Source organism: Hakea prostrata, chromosome 10 (assembly GCF_041222555.1).
Source record: "Hakea prostrata isolate BN-2017 chromosome 10, UWA_Hpros_2, whole genome shotgun sequence".
Classification (NCBI taxonomy): Eukaryota; Viridiplantae; Streptophyta; class Magnoliopsida; order Proteales; family Proteaceae; genus Hakea; species Hakea prostrata.
The window spans coordinates 49068286-49089353 of NC_142609.1; the positions used below are offsets into that span (position 1 = coordinate 49068286).

Here is a 21068-nt window from a genome sequence, read left to right on the forward strand (position 1 = left end):
TAGTATCATCATTGGATGTTCAAGGTCGGCCTTGCTCTCCTCTTTGTCTAGCCTGAGCTTCATTCCTAACTGTCTTTGCATCACCTCGGACATCAAGATGGGCCCCTTGGTCGACTCGGGTAATTTTGATCGAAGGCCATGGACCAGGTTGGGCCATCAGTTCGGGACCAAGCTAGTTTACTTGATGGAAATTTTTACAACACATACGAAAATGTTCGAAGTAAATCCATGAACATAGTATTTATGGTGTTCAGTTGCCAACTTTTACGGGCATAATCAAGATTTCTTTACATTGAGTAGAAAGAATAATTATACATGTGACAACAATTGGGCTTAGTTAAACCCATACCCAACCCTATATCTAAAGTCGGATACCTCTTTTACACCCTGTACTCAGACTCTCAAAACCCCCTAAAAGATGTTCCAAATCAAATAGGTCTCTACAACTAGCTTACAGCTTAATTTGTGCTTTCTTAAATGCCTGAATTGACATTTTCACTCTCACCATTTGGTATGGGTGAAAGAGCATATATGGGAGGCAAATAGGAGGCTTTTGCCTGTTTTCCAAAATTCCTTGTAGAAGACCTGCTCAAGGTCTTGGTTGAAACCTTAAACAACCCAAGCTGTAGAATTCTGACCCACGGAGCAACTTGGAAACTAGAAGAATTGTACCTCCGTGTAGTTTGTGCTAAAAGATTTCTTTTTCGATGATACAATATTTATGAATTAAAAGAAAAGCAGAGAGTATACCTCTATGAAGAATGTACTTGGCATGCTGGTCAAGTGTTCATTTGCTGGATGCTTGATCATGAATTAAAGAAGAAATAGTCTATGAAAAAAGGGTCAAGGTTTCATACATTTAACCCTTCTCAGACCTTAATTAAAAATCAAGAGCTCTGTTGTCCGGTATGTACCAGCTTAATACAAGAGTCACGATGAAACTGTACGTGTTTATATCGATTTGCCTTACACAATCATTAAAACCATATATGAATGGAGATCTGCCATACGTAATAGAGTCACTAATTCCCGTGAAAAATTACTCACCTCCCTCCAAGGACATCTGAAAATTTGAACTCTACGCCAACCTTGAAAGGATGTGATGAATTAAGTTATTAATAACAAAGCACACGTGTCTACATGCCTGGGCTCTTTGCTTATCTGGACAGAGATTAGATAATTTATGGGACATTTGCTTCACACCTAATATAACAATTAAGAAGGTTGGGATTTCTTTTTCTTATGAAGGCGACTGCAGAAGTAAACTATATAGGTTAGATTCAGACATATAATATGTAGGCAGAGATTGAAATAACATACATGTCCCTGGGGTTGATTGAATTCATTACTCCGTAGAAGTAGAAGAGAAAAAGGCCTCACTAGAAAAATCTGTGCTTAATTAATACATTCTTTATAGGGCTATACATTATTTTTAGCTCCTATTTTTTCTCGAAAACAAAAAGGGAAAACAATTGGCTTCTTTTGTTTCCTTTGATTTTTTAAGGAGACTAAGAAATGAAAAATATAAATGGACAAGACTGAATATCTGGTATATATCATTAATTAATTATATAACATGAATCTGCCGAAATTTTAATTTATATTCTTCCTAAACTATAACAAAGCAGCTTTGTTATTCTCAAAGACTTGAAACTACCAAGTCTTGAACTCAAATACAGTGCAGACAAACAAGAACACAAACATAGACTTAGAAACCATCCATCTTGAACATGAACATCTATACCCTCCGATTGTTATAGATAAAGGGAAATTTTTTCAGCTGGTTCTAGATGACGCGGCACATTGATGATCAGACACTGCCGACTTAATTGACACTGCAAAGAGATATAATTATAGATTGAGCCTCCTCTCCTGTCTGCTCTCCTGTCCGCCAAGTTTTTTTCTCATTTATTATTATGTGTTTATAGTAGCATAAATTGCAGACTCGAAGATTCTACGAAACAGTTGAATTATTAGTAATACAAACAAGTTTGTGAGATAATTAATTAATCGATTAAAGAAATTTGTCTGTTATGAGATTACTCACCCCGGAATCTTTAAGATGACGCCAGTGTTCACGCACCATGGACCTTCGACAATTTGGGCAGTTCTCTACTCGCACTACTCGGTGCAGTCGTCGGCTCATTTCTCGCTCCTCATCCTTGATGGACCAATAATCTAATGTAATTTTTCCATAGTCATCCAGGTATGACCATTTCAAGGTATTCGAATTTTCATGAGGCTTTTGCAACGTACCAAGTTCCCCGTTCTTGAACAATACCTTGCAGAATGTTACTCGGCAGTGAGGTGCATCGATACTTGAAATCTCAATTGCATCATTTTCGTGCAAAGGAACTCCAAACCAGTGAAAGCCTTTGAAATGACAAATGTAGATTACATCTCCATCAATACCGTCAAGGTGATCCACTCTTAGCGAATGGAAACAAATAATTTTCTTATCCTCTCGCTGGATTGAAGCAGAAACATCTATGTGGAAAATCACTTTATTGGACATGAGGTTTGAGATATCCACAACAAGGAAAAGAATCACACCACTATTATAAATCCGTTCATCTGCTGTCAACGAATAACCATAACTAGTGGCCAGTGACCTGTTGTACGGTTCAAGTGTTCCCTGCAAATAACCGTAACAGCAAAATGACCATCAATAATCAAAATAATAAATTTACTGGTACATATATAGTTTCTACGGAAAATATGAAAGGGATGACCTGCACCTGTATAATCTTCCTTTGAGTATGTGTCAACTTATAGGATCCTCGTGCATCCAATTCGTTCAATGATTTGATTTCCTCAAGGCCTGGGATTTCCTCTAGCTTTTTGCAATGCCTGAGCTTTAATGTTCTCAACATTTTTAACTTTGACAGATCAGGTAATCGTACCAATGAATCACACCATTCAATACAAAGTTCAACCAAACACGAGGGAAGCGCTTGGAGGTCTTCCAATTGTCCACATTGCCGAATCTGATTTAATACCTTAAGCTTTTCTAATAGTCCAATACCAGTAGGCAATATCTTGAGTGAGTTGCAATCAACAAGAATAAGGTATTTGAGAGAGCACATCCCAGAAATGCTATCTGGAAGTTCTTCTATTCCTGCGTATGACAAGTCAAGCTTCTCTAGGGATTTCAAGTCACCAATGGAGTCGGGCAATTTCTTAAGTGACTTGCACCTCTTGAGAATAAGATTTTTGAGTTGACTCAACTGCCCAATGGACTCGTCTAACTCTTCCAATGACTCACATCCTTGAAAGTCTAATTGCTCCAACGAAGGAAACCATGAAAAGTTTGGGGATTTTGATAGGTTAAAACAGTAACTATGATCGAGAATTTTCAACTCTTGAAACCGCTGTAAACAAAGAGAAAACATACATATATTACAATTTATAATACTTAATACTATTATTGAAAAAAAGAAAAATGTTGAATACTATACCTTATGTTCATATGGAGGTCCATCATTCCAAAATTGATTAGAACCGTTGTGTGATAGCTTGAGATAGGCTAATCTCCTATAGTATAAACTGGATATCTGGAAACTTCTCTCCGAAAAACATTCAAACTGAGAAGAAATGCTAAGAAATCTTAAATTAGGCATCAGCTTCAAAGATTCCATAGTTAGATCAAAATGTGGTTTTGAGGCATGGTGAAGGCTCACTCCTTCTATTGTGTTAGCTTCCTATAACAGAAAAATACTCAATTAAATGGAAATTGTTGGAAATAGAACTATATTAAGAAATAGAAAAGGGAGGGGGGGGGGGGGGAGGTTTAAGTGTTACCTTATGCCTACTTGATACTTCCACAATGTTGCTGTAAGACCATAGCCTACTACGCTTACTTGGATCATTACGGCTTTTTTCTAAGACAATTTCTCTTCCCATGTCTCGAATGTGATCATGCATTCTCAAGTATTCACCATCAAACTTTAGAAGATATCTCTTTATTAATCTGAATAATGCTGCTTCTGGATGAAAGCCACAACCTTGCCATATGGAAATTAGAGTTTCCTTTTTCCATCCAATGAAAAAGCAAGCCGCATCAAGGAATATGTTTCTTTGAAAATCATTTTCCAAATTATCGTAGCTTATCCTTAGCCTTCTTTGGACTTCTCCAGGAGGAATTTCTTTTAATGCTTTTAATGTGTCTTCCCACACATCTTTGTCACTTATATTTGACAGATAAGACCCGAATACCTCTAAAATTAAAGGTAACCCTCCAGAATGGCGTACCACATCATGTGAGAGTTCCATATAATCTTCTGGAGGTTGGCTATTATTTTGAAAGGCATGCCAACTAAATAGTTGAAGAGAATGCACACGATCTAGCAACTGAGGCTTGTATATTTTAGCTCCATTATTTTTAGGCAAGTCCAAAATACATTCATCCCTTGTTGTAATTATGACCCTGCTTCCTTTACCAAACCAATCGAGATTACAAGCCAAAGCATTTATCTGTTCTTTAGTGTCAACGTCATCAAGAACAAGAAAAACATTTTTGTTGCTAATTTTTTCTTTTATCAATCCTTTTCCTCTTTCAAGATCTTTTACCTCAAGGTCTTCCTTGAAAATATCCTTTAGGAATTGCTTTTGCAACGACACAAGACCGAATTGTGTTGCTTGTTCTCTAATGTCTGAAAGAAAACAGCAGTTATCGAAGGTTGAAAAGATGTCATTATAGACAGCCCTGGCAAGAGTCGTCTTCCCGATACCACCAGAACCACAAATTCCCACGAATTGAACGTCACTGGAGCCAATATTTAATAAAGAAAATAGATCCTTTACTCTGGAATGCATGTCAACGTACTCCCACTTAGGGAAGGGTGTGTTATTGTCCAATTCCCTTCGAGCCCTTTTGATAACTAATTCAACTACCTCTACTTGATTCCTGTAGTTGTTTTATTTAAAAATAAAATCACAAGAACAAGTAAAGGGATGAACATATCAAATAAAGAGAAGAAGAAACCGATTGGAGAATCTTCTGAAATGAAAATCAATAAAATTCTAATAGCTACAGAACGAAAAATAACATATATATGAGACTAACTTAAGAAAAAAGTTTGTGGGTTAGAGACTTACGTAGTTTCGTCGATAACTTCTCCTTTCAAGCTCCCTACCACTCTCAAAGCTTCCCTCCAGCTCTCTACTTTTTTGGGATAAAATTTCTGGTGTTCTAGGAACGCGTTCTCAAAAGTTCCGGTTTGATGCCGAACATCCGATGGGTCAACATTGAAGAATATGGGCTGGATTATTTGCTTGTTGGATTTCTGGCATTGAACCATCTCAACAAGTTCGTCCAAACACCATTTGCTATCTGCATAACCTTCAGAGAAGACAGGGATTGCAATTTTAGAACTCCTAATCGCTTCATAGAGGGCTGGGGCAATTTCTTCTCCATTCTGCAGTTTTTTATTATCAAGAAAGACATTGATTCCTTTGTCATTCATAAATTTGTAAAGGAATCCAATGAAATTCTTGCGAAGATCTTTGCCCCTAAAGTTGATAAAGATATCGTAAGTTGAAGAAGATTTAGTTGCAGAGACAATAGAGGAAGAAGAAGTTAAGTCCAAAGCGGCCATGATTTGTGTGACGAAGATAAGTTGTTAGAAGAGCTCTTTGTATCTCAACCAAATTGGAAGCTAGGGTTGTTCAGCTCTAATTATTTCTAGTGACAAAGCTGGGATTAGGTAAATGCCTAATTGGCCGACCCAATGGAGCTCACCGAGTGGGTTGTTCAGCTCTAATGTCGATAACTTCCGTGTGCCTTGGAAGAATAATTAAAGCGTTGTCCACTTGCTCTGTTCCATTATGACTTGAAACAGTGGTATGTCTCTTTCTTTCTTTTCTTGGTTTTCGCATTGTTGGGTAGTGAAAATTGTGATTTTCCGTCTTCTATGGGAAAGCACCATTGCTCACTGTGTGTGTGATCGAATGACATTTTGCCTTCAAAAATATCCCAGATTTCATGGACATTAATATTTGATTCTATAAATATAAAATATATAATGATTATCACCAAGCTCTCCACTTACTTTAAATCTTTAACCAAATTATCTGATTAATTAATTTAAAGGGAGTTAGAAATATTTAGTCATCAGTTCTTGTTTATTTGTAGAAGATTTTTATTACCGAAAAGAAAGAAAGAAGTTGTTAAAAAAAAGAAAATTTTCTTATTTGTCTTCTGCCTTGTGGAGGGAGTTAATGATGGTACTAACTACTAACCATGTGAAAAGTTAAAGTGCCAGCAGGCAAATCAAAGAAATGTTGTCGCAATTTCCACTACCAAACAACCCGGAAACCAAGAAAAAGGAAGAAAGTGCAATACCACTCCAAGTAAAGTAAAAGTGGAGCAAGTGGAACTGTGGAACGTTCCACTTTGAACATGTGAAGAAAGAGAGAAAGAGATGATGTGACAATTTCTTCTACCAAACAACGGGAAAACCAAGAAAATTAAAGAAGAGACATACATACATACGGGCATGGAAAGAAATTTCGGCGAATTTCGTCGAAATATCGGCGAAATTCGCCAGTTTCGCCCCCCGGCGAAACGAAACCAGGGGGCGAAACGAGATGTATAAATGGTTGCCGGAAAATCGAAATGTCGCCGGAAAATCGACGATTTTCCGGCGAATCAAACGAAAATTGCCGGATTTAGTGCTGTTTTTGCCGGATCGTTGAAGGAGATGGAGAAGAAGAAGAAAGAAAGAGAGAAACATAAATAAACTGAAGAGTAATACCACAGGTGGTGCTGTTTTTGCTCGATCGTTGAAAGAGATGAAGAAGAAGAAAGAAAGAAATAGAGAAAGAGAAAAAAAAACACAGTGAGACAGATCTTGGCTTGCAGCGGCGAACCATCAAAATAGCAGCAGCGGCGAACCATCTGAGTAGCAGCGGCGAAGCATCCATTAGAGTTGCAGCGGCGTCGACAAGAAGAAATGAGAAAGAAACGAACTCAAAACCTGAAATTTCTGAAGTGCAGGTTGAATAGAGTTTATTATTTTAAAATAAATCACGTTGAAGAGGGTTTTGTTTATTTACATTAATGGGGAGACAAGCATTTAATGCTGTTTTGTCTTTATCTCACCTCAGTATTTGGAAGTCAGAAGACTCAGAACTCAAAATAAAAAACCTTTTTGGGCGAAATCTCAAAGCCCAAGTTCGGCGAAATGTAAGCGAAAATTCGTCATTTCGCTCGGTTCGCTGCCCAGCGAACCGGGCGAAACGAACGAAATTTCTTTCTTTGCATACGGGTACTCCATGACAAAATGAAAGAGATGGTGTTGTGGATAATGATGACCTTTCCCTCCAGTCTCGTACGGCCTCCGACTCACCTCCAGTCTGAAAGATGGAGGGAAAGGCCATCATTTTCAGCATGCATTGAGTAATGTCAGAACAACTCTTGCTCCTTTACTTGAACTAATCCCTTGATCTTATCTTAATTCTCCCCTTTCTCCATTAATAAATTCTTATAAGTAGATATTAGGCTTTCACGATTCCTTAATTTGTTCTCATTCACATACATCTTCTATTTCCTATTTTTTGTTTTGTGTACTACAATATTGACTTCAGTGCGAAAACGGACCAAATTTTTAATCTGCTGGTAATTAATTATATAGATGTTGCAATTGTAATAAGGATTAAGTCCAGCCGAGGGAGTTGGATTTAAATTAATTAGTCAAACTCAGAAAATATTTCAAATGAAAGTGCATTAAAAATGAAAACTGTTCCTTCATGAATCATCAACAAAAATGATCAAAACAAATCCATGAACATGGTATTTATGGTGTTCAGCTGCCAGCTTTTTTTTTTTTTTTTTTTTTCCCCCCCCCCCCCCCCCCCCCCCCCCCCCCCCCCCCCCCCCCCCCCCCCCCCCCCCCCCCCCCCCCCCCCCCCCCCCCCCCCCCCCCCCCCCCCTCCTCCCCCCCCCCCCTCCCCCCACCCCCCCCCCCTTTTACAGGCATACATTGAGTAGAAAGAATAATTATATATGTAAAAACAATTGGGATTAATTAAACTCATACCCAACCCTCTATCTAAGTTAAATACCCCTTTTACACTCTCTTTTAACTCAGACTCTCAAAACCCCCTAAAATAGTTTACCAAAAAAAAAAAATATTGAAGAATATGGGCATGATTATTTGATTGTAGGATTCATAGCATTGAACTATGTTGTTCCATTGGCCTAAAATGAAGGTGTTGTCATTGTTGGCAACTTAAGTGGGTTTTGATATGGTACAGCAACACACAAAAAGGTTCCGAGACAAAGAATCCAATTCAAATAAAGAAAACTCAAGAATCCCGTTTTTGAGGGTCTCAGTCCAGTTCTGATCAACCTCTTCATCGGATGGTCATCCAGTGTCCGATTGAGTCGATGTTTGGAGGAGAGCTTCACAACTTCTTGATCTTAAAATCCAACGGTGGGATTGTTCATTGGAGATCTCTAAGTTAGTCCGATTGGTACGTCAAAACACTCCTTGTTTAAGTCAGATAGGAATTCTGAGTTTGATTCAAACTCTGAGTCCAGTTTTGATCAACCTCTTCATCGGATGGTCATCCAGTGACCGATTGAGCCGATTTTTGGAGGAGAGCTTCAAGACTTCTTGATCTTCAAATCCAACGGTGGGATTGTTCATTGGAGATCTCGAAGTTAGTCCGATTTGTACGTTAAAACACTCCTTGTTTAAGTTAGATAAGAACTCTGAGTTTGATTCAAACTCTGAGTTAAATTAATCTATAAAAGGAGAGCAAACTCCAGCAAAAGAGTGAGGACGTTTTTGAGGAGCTTGGGAATAGTGTGGAGGTCGAACCAGAACGTTGGTTGGCTATGGAGATCTGAAGCTTGGGAATAAGAAGTCTTTTGTTTTGCTGAACAAGAAAGAAAGTGAAAGAGAAGGAAAGAGAAGAAAAGAGAAGCAGCAGAAGAAAAGAAGGGAACATGGTTGTATGGCTTTTTTAAAGAGAGAAAATTGAAAAAGATTGAAAAGAGAAAAAAAAAGGAGTTGGAGAAAAAGAGAAACAAGTATTGTTACCATGCATCTTACACAAGTTGAGGTAACCCGTATTCACAAGTGATTGTCTATTATTTTTTAGGTTATGTTTAGTGATGAAGAATCTAGCTCATGAATGTAATTTGGGGAACTTGAATTATTGGTTTACATTGTGACCTAGTAAGTTGGAGCTTGTCTAGGGGGTTGGGGTTGGTGCCCTTGTCTGAATTGCATTTTAGACTATAGCAGGGATTGGTGTTCCTGGACTGTTGTAGCAGTCAAAATAATGTGACCTAGCAAGTTGGAGCTTGTCTAGGGGATTGGGGTTGGTGCCCTTGTCTTAATTGCATTTTAGACTATAACAGGGATTGGTGTTCCTGGACTGTTATAGCAGTCAAAATATCTAAGAGTGTATTGAGTAATATACGAAACCCTAGGTAGGGTATTATTCCGTAGATGTAGGCAATTTGGCCGAACCACGTAAACTCTGGTGCATTGCGTTTTTGTTTATTTTTCTTTGTTGCACATATTGGAGTGCCTTGATTGCAGAGTGGTAGTACATTGTCTGGTAGACCCAGCCACATTGTGGTGAATTTTTGAAGACACTGATTCACCCCCCTCTCAGTGTCAATCTGGGAATAACAAACTATCTCAAAAAGTTCGTCCAGACACTATTTGCTATCCGCATAAGCTTCGGAAAAGACAGGGATTGAGATTTTGGAATCCCTGATCGCTTCATAGAGGGCTGGGCCAATTGCTTCTCCGGTCCATAGTTTTTCACTATCAATAAAGGCATCGATTCCTTTGTCATTCATAATTTTGTAAAGGAATCCAATGAAATTGTTGCGAAGATCTTTGCCCCTAAAGTTGATAAACACATGGTAAGTTGAAGAAGATTTAGTTGCAGAGACAACAGAGGAGGAAGAAGAAGCCATGATTGCGACGAAGATTAGCTGTTGAAAGAGCTCTTCCTAACTATCTCAACCTATTGGTAATACTTAAAAAATAGTTCAATTCAATTAATTGATGGGGGAAAGATTCCTTACCTGGATTCGCTTTTCCTTACTTGAAGTATTCGCAGCGGAAGTAATTCTGGATCCACGTTCTCGTTCCACCACCAAAACTTTACCGGGGAGATTCCACAATCACTAGGAAAGGGAATAATATCAACAACCCAAATGCCGTGTGGAAAGGATGAGATAGTGATTTGAAGCAAAGGAAGTAAACCTCCAAAGGGTTTCTCCTTCCTGCATTTCTTGGAGAAAGGGAGAGAGATAGGAGACGCTGTTTATGGAAAATTTACGTAATGCAATCACTCTCAATTATGCGGTGGTTACCAAAATATATAACCCTATTTTGTAACCGCCATAATAGTGAATTTTCAAATTTACCCTTGAACATTTAATTTATTAATTATATTAATAAGTTCCAACAACAAATGTAGTACCTTGCTGATTTCCAAATTGATCTTGAGTTGTAGGAAGCTAGTGTTGTTTAGCTCAAACTATTTCCAGTGACAAGCTGGGATTAGGTAAATGCAAGCCAATCCATTTGAGTGTGGTTTTATTTTTTTCTTGGTCTTAGAGTTGATCTGCAGAGGAAAGTATTTCGCAACTTCCGTGCGGTTCCGTGCGGCTTGGAAGAATAAAAGCATTGTCCACATGCTTTGCACCATTGTAACTTAGAGTAGTGGTATCAGGTATGTCTCTTTCTTTTTTTTTATCGGTTTCCGCGTTATTTCGTAGAGGAAATTGTGACACAATTTTCCATCTTCACTGAAAAGCACCATTGGTCAGTGAGTGTGATCACATTGCCTTAAAAAATATCCCAGATTTCATGGACATCAATATTTAATTCCATTAATATATAATGATTATCACCAAGCTCTCCTCTTACTTTAACCGAATTATCTAATTAATTAATTATTGGCGTTGAAATATCTAGTCATCAGTTCTTGTTTTTTTTAGAAGATTTTTATTACCGAAAAGAAGGAAAGAAGTTCTTGTTTGTTTGCCTTGTGGAGTTAATGATGCTACTCACCATGTGAAAAGTTTAAGTGCCAGCAGGCGAAACAAAGAAATGTTGTTGCAATTTCCACTGCCAAACAACGCGGTAACCAACAAAAGAAGAAAGAGCAATACAAAGTAAAGTAAAAGTAGAGCAATTGGAGAACACTTTGAACATGTGAAGGTAATTTCCACTACCAAACAACGCGGAAACCAAGAAAATTAAAAAAGAGACATACTCTACTCCTTGTCAAAATGGGGCAAGTGGAGAACACTTTACTCTTCACCAAAAAAAGAGAACACTTTACTTTTTTTTTTAAAAGGAAAATACTTTCATGAATACGTGGTGGGTTACTACAGGATTACTAATTGCAACTTTGCGCAAGTGGGATGAAAAGGTTGAGTTTGTTGGATCTCAAATTTGAAATTTGCAACTATTAAGCGTAAGTGATTTTAGACTGCCGGATCTTGCATGTTGGTCAACATGTCTATATCGATCGTTAGTTCTTCAAGAGTCATAATCAAAACTTTTTTCGAGATCCCAATCTAATGTTTCACGATATCTTGCTTAATGGCGTTGAATCCTACCAAAATCACTCAAATCTTATGGTGCTACCGAAACCCCCTCTCCAAAAAAAAAAAATTCTCATGGTGCCATTCTCATGAATTAAGATCCTTTTCACCAGCCAGTTTGCATATCAAACTATTCTCACATTTACATGTAAGTCTTAATATCTGTCTATGTCAAGCTACACAGTGTGAGACGTACACTCAAAAGTATCTGCTCGTGTGAGATTGGACAGTATGAGAGGATAATCTGACATGTAGGCTAGATAGAGAAGATCTTTCACTATCATCTCATACCTGAAGCCTTTTTTTCTTTTCCCGCTAAATAGCTGAAGATCCTACATATATTATTGTCACCATTGGCGGTGGTGGTCTAGTGGTCCCAAGCTTACTCCAAGCGGTTTGGTAAACCTCATGTCTAAGATTTAAATCCTTTCTGCTCCTCTGTTTCTTGCATTGGACAGTTGTGTGTTCTTTGTCTGGGCATGAGTGCTACCGGCTTTTGTGATGCTTGCATAGGTTGCACTCGATAAAATGTCCGAGTATTACGTAGCAGCGGGGGGCGCTAGGTCGCCGCTATTGCATCCCTCTTTTGTTTACCAAAAACCAAAAAAAAAAAAACATATACTATTATCAATCACTTCGAATCTATTTTTTTTAATAGTTCAGGTAATGGCATTGCAGGTGGTGATTCACATCTTTATTATCATGCCAAGACCAACTCAATATCAATCTTAATCAAGTGTATCAACCAGAAGTGATTTGCGCCACATACTCGTCCATTTGAAAACAAAATCATTCCGGGCAATCCAAATATGCCAATCCAATGTTCGATTCTGCTATTTTCAGTAGAGAGGCATTAATCCAGTCTTCTAAAATGCCAGATCTTCTACTTTTGTTCTTTTCAGCAAGCATTGACTAATGTCAGAACAACAATCCTTATAAGTAGAATTAAGCTTTCACGATTCCTTAATTTGTTCTCATTCACATACATCTTCAACTTTCCTGTTTTTTGTTTTTTGCACTATTCCGTTTTGTACTACAATATTATTGACTTGAGTGCGAAAACGGACCCAATCTTTAATCTGCTGGTAATTATATAGATGTTGCAATTGGAACAAGGATTAAGTCCAGCCAAGGGAGTTGGATTTAATTAGTCAAACTCAGAAAATTTTTCATATGACTGTGGATTAAAAATGAAAATTGTTCCTTCATGAATCATCAACTTGAGGTCAGCCGAACTCATTATTTTCAATAATTGACTTCAATCCAAGGACCCTCAGTGATTCCCCTCCATCAAAAATGTATAAACATATCATTTTTTTCATTATATTTGATTCTAATTCACGTCAAATTCATTTGATTATTTCAATTCTGTAATGTATTTTTTATTGAAAATTGTTTGATTACTTGTCAAGTGGTTTTTTGAAGTCAAACTATGATAGGATTTGAGGAAAATTTCACAAAAAAACAAGTTAATGAGTTCATTTTTCTAATTTTGAATTTTTTTATAAAAAAATTGTTTCACTAATTTATTTCATTAATTTTTCGAATTTATTTCATTTATTTGCAAAAACTGCAGAAACCCCTCTTTGAAGGACTGGGATGAAGACAAGATTAACTCTATTTTTTGTTATTTCTTTTTAACATTTTAATTGTGTTTGCTTTGCATTCATAAAAACAATTATGCAACTAAAATTTCAATAGAGAGACGTTGTTGTGAAAGAAAGAATAAAAAAAAAAGTACACTTTCGAGGCCCAGAAAGAGAGAAGGAATATAGAACCAAAAGTTTGAACCTATGACCTTCTTAAATTTACTACCTCTACATAAAAAAATACCACCACCATGCTAAAATTACATCCACCCACCATTTTAATTTAAACTTTATAAAGTGACAAACCCCTATTTAAGATTTCTTTATCTTTCAAAATAATTTGACTTGGAATGCATAAAAAACAAAATAGAGTTATTCAATTGGTAATGAACAATATTTCTTAGTGAAGAGATTGTGGGTTCGACTCTTGTTGGTGGCATATGTAGTATTCTCATTCTCATCCTTTTTTTTTTTATATATATATATATATTATAACACCATTGTAAAGAAAGAAAGAAAGAAGAAAAAAAAAAGATATATTGTTTTGCAATATAGTGACTATTGATGGCTAGTTTGATTTGGTCCGTCTTTTGAATTTAATGCCTCAGCACACATACAGCTATATAAAGATAGCTTCTTATCCAAGTACGATTTTGCTGACGAGTAATGGCTGAGATATTTGTTGGAAAAATATCTGTTGCCAAGTGGTTGGGCCAGTTACTCTTTTTTGTGGGGTGCTGAGACATTAGTCTAGAGCCAAGAGGCTAGTTCGAAAGCTGGATTTCTGGTAGAGCTAAGGGCCAGTCTGAAGATTGAATTCCGAGAAAAGCCAAGCGGTTGGATAGAGGACTAAGCAGAACCAGGTTGACCCTAGTTCATTAAAAACAAATAATAAAAAAATAATAAAAATTGAACCAATTCATATGAATGGTAGATGGGCATAGTCTTGCCTGGTCCCCTCCATCTCTTCTCTAGTATGATCAAAACTGATGCCTGGAGGTCAAAGGAAGCCATCATGGGCCATCTTGTATGTGATTTTTGTTTGTTTGTTTGTTTGATAATTAAGAATTGATGTCGGTGTGATATCTAGATAATCACCCTTTGGTAGAACCAAGTCTTCGCTATTCTCTTATATTTGATAGGCTACAATGTATCGACCTTGGTTCAGATTATCTAACTATGTTGATGCAGCTTATTGCCTGTGGTGGAATTAATTTCATGTATGAATTCCTATTAGGGCTCATGGCGGGCTTAGAGCGGGTTAGGGCCAAACTTGCACCCTTACTTGCCAATTGTGGTTCAATTACCTTTGACCATTGGATGTTCAGGGTTGACCTTGCTCTCCTCTCTGCAACTGGTGTTGGTTATTCTATATCGGTTGCAACAATATAATTTAAAATATAATGGGTGCCAAAGTAATAGAACAAATTTTAGAAGATGTAAATATAATTATTTGTAAACACAAGATGTGTAAGTATAATTTATTGAAAAAAAAGAAAAAGATCTACGTAAATCCATAACTATAAAATTATTAGTATGATTTCGATATTACGTATCCTCTCATAACTGTATCATTTTTTCGTAGCAACATTTTTAGGCCTCGGAAATGTGATTTTTGTAGCAAAGGCGACATGCGTGCATAAGGTTTACAAAACTACAAGAAACAGAAATTAGCATTTAGCCCAAAATTCTTTCCATGATTACATAGCGAACACAATTAAAATATGAAAAATAAATCCAAATTTGGTTAATCTTACCTGCTTGCTCCTTAGAGGACCATTCCTGTGAAGAGGGGGTTTTCTTGTTTTTCAAAATATGCATTCATTTTCATTTCCAACCAACAATGGTTTTCTCTTAGCTTAGTCAATGGGCTCTTTGCTCGTCTGGAGAGAGATCACATAGCTTTACACACCTAATGTAAAAAGTAATTTGAACTTCTGTTTCGTTCAGCTGATCACTGACTCCATCCCTTGAAACAAACATATGAGAAAATTATGTATAGCCTGGTATAATAAAATAAAGAACGTTAGAATGTTTTTATTTATTTATTTATTATTATAATTATTAAGGTGAGTCACAAGTCACAACAACAAATTAAAAAGGTTAAACTCAGTAGTAGAAGAGAAAAAGGCCTCACCACAAAAAAAACTGTGCTTAAGTAGTTGCAGTAGATGGTAGTTCGCAAACAGTGTCATATCGATCCCATTTTAGATTAGAAATGAAGCACTTGGTTGTTATGCATGAAATGAAATCAACGGGCATTCTTCAGCAACTGATCAAACTTAATTTGGATCTGATCAGCAAATTAATGGTTCTCTATCTGTTAATTAGTAGATTAGAATGTATGTGGAGAAATAAATTAAATAATTAAATGATTTCAACAGAATATATATAGCTTGAATTGGTGTTGGTACCTTTTAACACCCCATTGAGGTCTGGACTGTCATCATTATGAAAGCGAACTCTCTTACCGGGCCTCAACATTTCTGCTTCCTCTTCTGCCATTGCATCAGAAACAGAGTCCAGTAGTCTTAAACGACTCAACACATATACTTTAGGAAAGTCTTCTTTGGATAAATCTGGTTCAGGAAAGTTTTCTTCTAGCTTAGAAAATTCTTCTTCTTCTTCTTCGGAGAAATCTGGTACCCATCAATGTATTTGAATTTTGACGAGGCATTTGCGTACCAAGTTCCCCTTTCGTGTACAAGATCTCGCAGAATTTTACCAGCGAGCCAGGTGCAGTGATACGAAAAATCTCAATTTTATCATTTTCGTGCAACGGAACTCCGAACCAGTCGAAGCCTCTGAAATGGCAAATGTAGGACACCTCTCCACCATTCGAGTTCTTCACTGACAGCGAATGCAAGCAACGGACTTTTTTATTCTTTTTGTGGATGGAAGCATAAACGTCTGTTTGGATTGGTCTCCAACCCGATTCCAAAGAGAGCCTGCTGGGGTCGGGTGAGATTTTCAGAACAAGGGAAAGAATAGTACGTGACGTGGCCAGTGACCCAGTGAAAGTGGTCTCTGCAATTAAATAATATCAGGACAAACAAGTATCAATAATCAAAAGTCAAAACAATAGATTAACTGGTATGTAGTTTCTACTTTCTACTTTCTATAGAAAACATGATACGTACGGGGATTTGGGAGATGGCCGGCACCTGTGTCTTCTTTTTCTTTTGGGTAAATGCCAAGTTAAACGATCCTCTCGCATTCAATTCGGACAATGATTCTATTTCCTCGAGGCCAGGGATTTCCTCCAGCTTTTCACAATTCGTGAGTGTTAATGTTCTCAACAATTTTAACTTTGACAGACCAGGTAGTCGTGCCAACGAACCACATCGTTGAATACAAAGTTCAACCAAACATGATGGAAGCGCTGGGATGTATTCCAACATTTGGCATTGACAAATCCGTAATTGCTTCAAAGTTTTCAGGGCCGACAAATTTGCCGGGAGGGAGTTAAGTTGTTCTAGCCAAGTGATTTCCAGCTCCACTAAATTTGGAGGCATTGAAAAATCATCATGAAATTCAGTAATAGGGATTCCCACCAGTTCTATTCTTTCCAAACATCTCATTCCCCCAAATGATCTTGGTAGCTTCGCTAGATTGGAGCAATCTTGAAAATCTAGTACCTCAAGCTTTTCTAACAATTCAACACCATCGGGCAACTTCTTGAGTGAGGAACAATGTTGAAGAATAAGCACTTCAAGAGAAGTCATCCTAGAAATGCTGTTTGGGAGTTCTTCTATTTTTGAAAGCCACAGATCAAGCTTAACTAGTGATTTTAGATCACCAATTGACTCAGGCAAATTCTTGAGTGAGCAACGACAAGAAAGCCCGAGAGAACACCAGAAAGGCGGGAGCCAGAAAGATAGATCAAGCAACAGGAAGATCACCAATTGACAGGAAATTCTGAGTGACGCAAGACTCAAGAATAAGCTCTTGAGAGAAGCACCAGAAATGCGGGGAGCCATTTGTACACCCAGACAAGCAACAGAGAAGGCCCCAAGGCCAGGCAACGAAAGAGGACACGAAGAAAAGCCGAGAGAAACACCAGAAAGCGGGAGCATATTGAAGCCAAGCAACAGGACAGATCACCAAGACGCAGAGGAAGCACCCAAGAATAAGCTCTCGGAGAACACCCAAAATGCCGGGAGTCCACGGATCGCAACAGGATTAATAACCAAGGACTCGCAACCGAGGGCGCACCAAGAAGAATAACCTGAGAGAAGTCATCCCAAAGCTGGGAGTTCTCACTTTGTAAAGGACAGATCAAGCTTAACTAGTGATTTTAGATAACCAATGGACTCAGGCAATTTCTTAAGTGACTCGCACTTGTTGAGAAAAAGCCCTTTGAGTTGACTCAACTGCCCAATGGACTCGTCTAACTCCTTCAATGAACGACATCCTCCAAAGTGTAATTGCTCCAAGGAAGGAAACCATGAAAAGTTTGGGGACTTTGGAAGGTGGTAACATTTACTATGATCGAGAATTTTCAATTTTTGAAACACCTGTAAATTAACAAAGAGAAAACATACATATATTACGATTTATAAAACTTAATATTATTATTGGGAAAAAGAAAAACTCGAATGATATACCTTATGTTTATCTAGAGGTCTGACATTCCAAAGTTGATTAGAACTGTTGTGTGATAGCTTGAGATAAACTAATCCCTTATGATAGAAATTGGAAAGCTGGAACCTTGTCTTCATAACCGATTTAAATGAAGAAGTAACATCAAGGAATCTTAAATTGGGCATCAGCTTCAAAGATTCCGTAGATAGATTAAAAGGTGGCTCTAGATCATACAAGCAGCTCATGCCTTTTATTGTTTCAGTTTCCTATAATAGAAAATAACTCAATTAAATGGAAATTGTTGGATAACAAAACTATATTAAGAAAAAGAAGGGGGTGAGGGATGTGTTTAGGCGTTACCTTATGTCCTCCTAATACTTCCACAACGTTGCCATAAGACCATAGCCTGCTACGCTTACTTGGATCTTCACGGCTTTCTTTTAAGACAATTTCTCTTCCCATGTCTCTAATGTGATCATGCATCGTCAAGCATTCACCATCAAGCTTTAGGAGGGATCTATTTATTAATCTGGATATTGCTGGTTTTGGATGAAAGCCACAAGCTTCCCATATGGAAGTTACAGTTTCTTTTTTCCATCCAATGAAAAAGCAAGCTGCATCAAGAAATATGTCTTTTTGATAATCATTTTCCAAATTGTCATAGCTTATCCTTAGCCTTCTTTGGACTTTTTCAGGAGGAATTTCTTTTAACGCTGTTAATGTGGCTTTCCACTCATCTTTGTCACTTATATTTGATAGATAAGACCCAAAGACCTCTAGAACTAGAGGTAGCCCTCCAGAATGGCATACCACATCATGTGAGAGTTTCCTATAATCTTGTGGAGGTTGGCTATTTTGAAAGGCATACCAACTAAATAGTTGAAGAGAATGCACATGATCTAGCAATTGAGGCCTGTATATTTTTTCTCCATTAACTTTAGCTAAGTTCAAAATACCTTCATCCCTTGTTGTAATTATGACCCTGCTTCCTTTGCCAAACCAATTGAGATTACCAGCCAAAGCATTTATCTGGTCTTCAGTGTCAACGTCATCTAGAACAAGTAAAACCTTTTTCCATCCAACTCTTTCTTCTATTAATTTTTTTCCCTCTAGGAAGATCTCTTATGTCAAAGTCCTCATTGAAAATATCCATTAGGAATCGCTTCTGCAATGACACTAAACCCTCGAATTGTGTTGCTTTTTCTCTAACGTCTGAAAGAAAACAACGGTCACCAAAGGTTGAAAGGATGTCATTATAGGCTGCCTTGGCAAGAGTCGTCTTCCCGATACCACCAGAACCACAAATTCCCACAAATTGAACGTCATTGGAGCCAATATTTAATAATGAAGATAGATCCTTTACTCTGGAATCCATGTCAATGCGGTACTCGCCCTCAGGGAAGCATGTTCTATCGACCAATTCCCTTAGAGCTTTTTTGACAACTGATTCAACTACCTCTGCTTGATTCCTATAGTTATTTTATTTAAAAAATAAAAGCACAAGAACAAGCAAAGGGATGAAAATATCAAATAAAGAGAAAAAGAAACAGATTGAAGAATATTTTGAAATGAAAATCAATAAAATTCTAATAGTACACAGAACAAGGAAAAAAACAAAAAATACATGATGAGACTTAACTGGAGAAAAAGTTTTTGGGTTGAACACTTACTTAGTATCATCGATAACATCTCCTTTCAACTCCCCTACCACTCTCAAAGCCTTCCTCCAGCTCTTTACCTTTTTTGGATCAAACTTCTTCTGGTATTCTAGGAACGCTTTCTCAAAAGTTCCGGTCTGATGCCGAACATCCTTTGGGTCAACATTGAAGAATATGGGGAGGATTATTTGCTTGTTGGATTCATGGCATTGAACTATCTCAACAAGTTCATCCAAACACCATTTACTATCTGCATATCCTTTAGAGAAGACAGGGATTGCAATTTTGGAACCCCTAATCGCTTCATAGAGGGCTGGGCCAATTTCTTCTCCAGTCCGCAGTTTTTCACTATCAAGAAAGGCATGGATTCCTTTGTAATTCAAAATTTTGTAGAGGAATCCAATGAAATTGTTGCGAAGATCTTCGCCCCTAAAGTTGATAAACACATCGTAAGTTGAAGAAGATTCAATTGCAGAGGCAACAGAGGAAGAAGAAGCAGAGTCTAAAGCAGCCATAATTGCAACAAAGATGAGTTGTGAAAGATATCTAACTTCCAGTGACAAGCTGGGATTAGGTAAATGCCCTTGAGGCCGAACCAATGGAGCGGAGGATTTATTATTTTCTTGCTCTCAGAGTTGATTCGTAGAGGAAAGTATTTAGCAACTTCCTTGTGCCTTTGGGAAGAATAATTGAAGTGTTGTCCACTTGCTCTGCTCCATTATGACTTGAAACAGTGGTATGTCTCTTTCTTTGTTTTCTCGGTTTCAGCATTGTTTGGTAGAGCCGTAGAGGAAATTGTCAAGTCACACAATTTTCCATCCTCATGGGAAAGCACCATTGGTCAGTGAGTGTGACATTCCCGTTTGTTTCCCTTGTGGAGTTAATGATGGTAGGTACTCACTACTCACCATGTGGAAACTGGAAAGTTTAAGTATCATTTCTAACTAGAGGATCTTCTTTTATTTGTTCACACTACGACCGCTGCATCCAAACTACCCAATAATTAACATTGTAAGGTTAATGTATCATAATATAATGATTGAAACTTAAAGTATCATTATATCCAACACCAGCTCAATATCAATCTTAATCAAGTATTAGTGAAAACTATGGTGCTGAATAGTATCAATAGTATTACTACAATAGGGTTGTTGGGTTGGGTATGATTGTTAAAAACGTTGACCCTCACACACGAAATACCCCAATCATGATCAAACCTTGTCAAAAACACACAATCTAAACTTTGACGACAAGACAAGATAAAAATCCATGGTTTCATATTTTTCACATACATTTTTGTAAATATGTTTAAAATTTAATTAATATTATTTTATATAAATATATGTTTTAATCATGTCTTTTATCTTATGGTTTTATTTAGTTCCACATCGGGTTGAGAGGAGCTTATTATATCTTTTATATATAGTAAGGGCCTATGTAATGTTAATTTGGGTTAAGGACGATCAGACCCTGTGCGATATGAATCTAGCCTAAACTTTGTTGTGACCCTGTCATGGTTGTGGGTCGTGGGTCATAGGCCTTAATTCAGAAGATCCATTTTGTCATGAGCCTTATTCCGAAAAATCCATTGCTAGGTGAAAATGCGGAAATGCCATTAGAGAGACACTTTCCTTTAGGAAGGTCAACTGGATA

General features: G+C 37.4%; 1 protein-coding gene across 1 annotated transcript; it reads right to left on the reverse strand.

Moving 5' to 3' along the window:
• Window positions 1–1185: 1185 nt before the first annotated feature.
• LOC149003699 (uncharacterized) lies at window positions 1186–20271 on the reverse strand. The gene is given in 12 exon segments (XM_089138847.1): window positions 1186–1954; window positions 2048–2635; window positions 2739–3371; window positions 3459–3701; window positions 3802–4906; window positions 5098–5621; window positions 16338–16991; window positions 17436–17690; window positions 17781–18023; window positions 18118–18864; window positions 18866–19226; window positions 19428–20271. Coding segments are annotated over 12 exon segments (5985 nt in total). The 5' UTR covers window positions 19931–20271; the 3' UTR covers window positions 1186–1825.
• Between the last annotated feature and the right edge of the window lie 797 nt (window positions 20272–21068).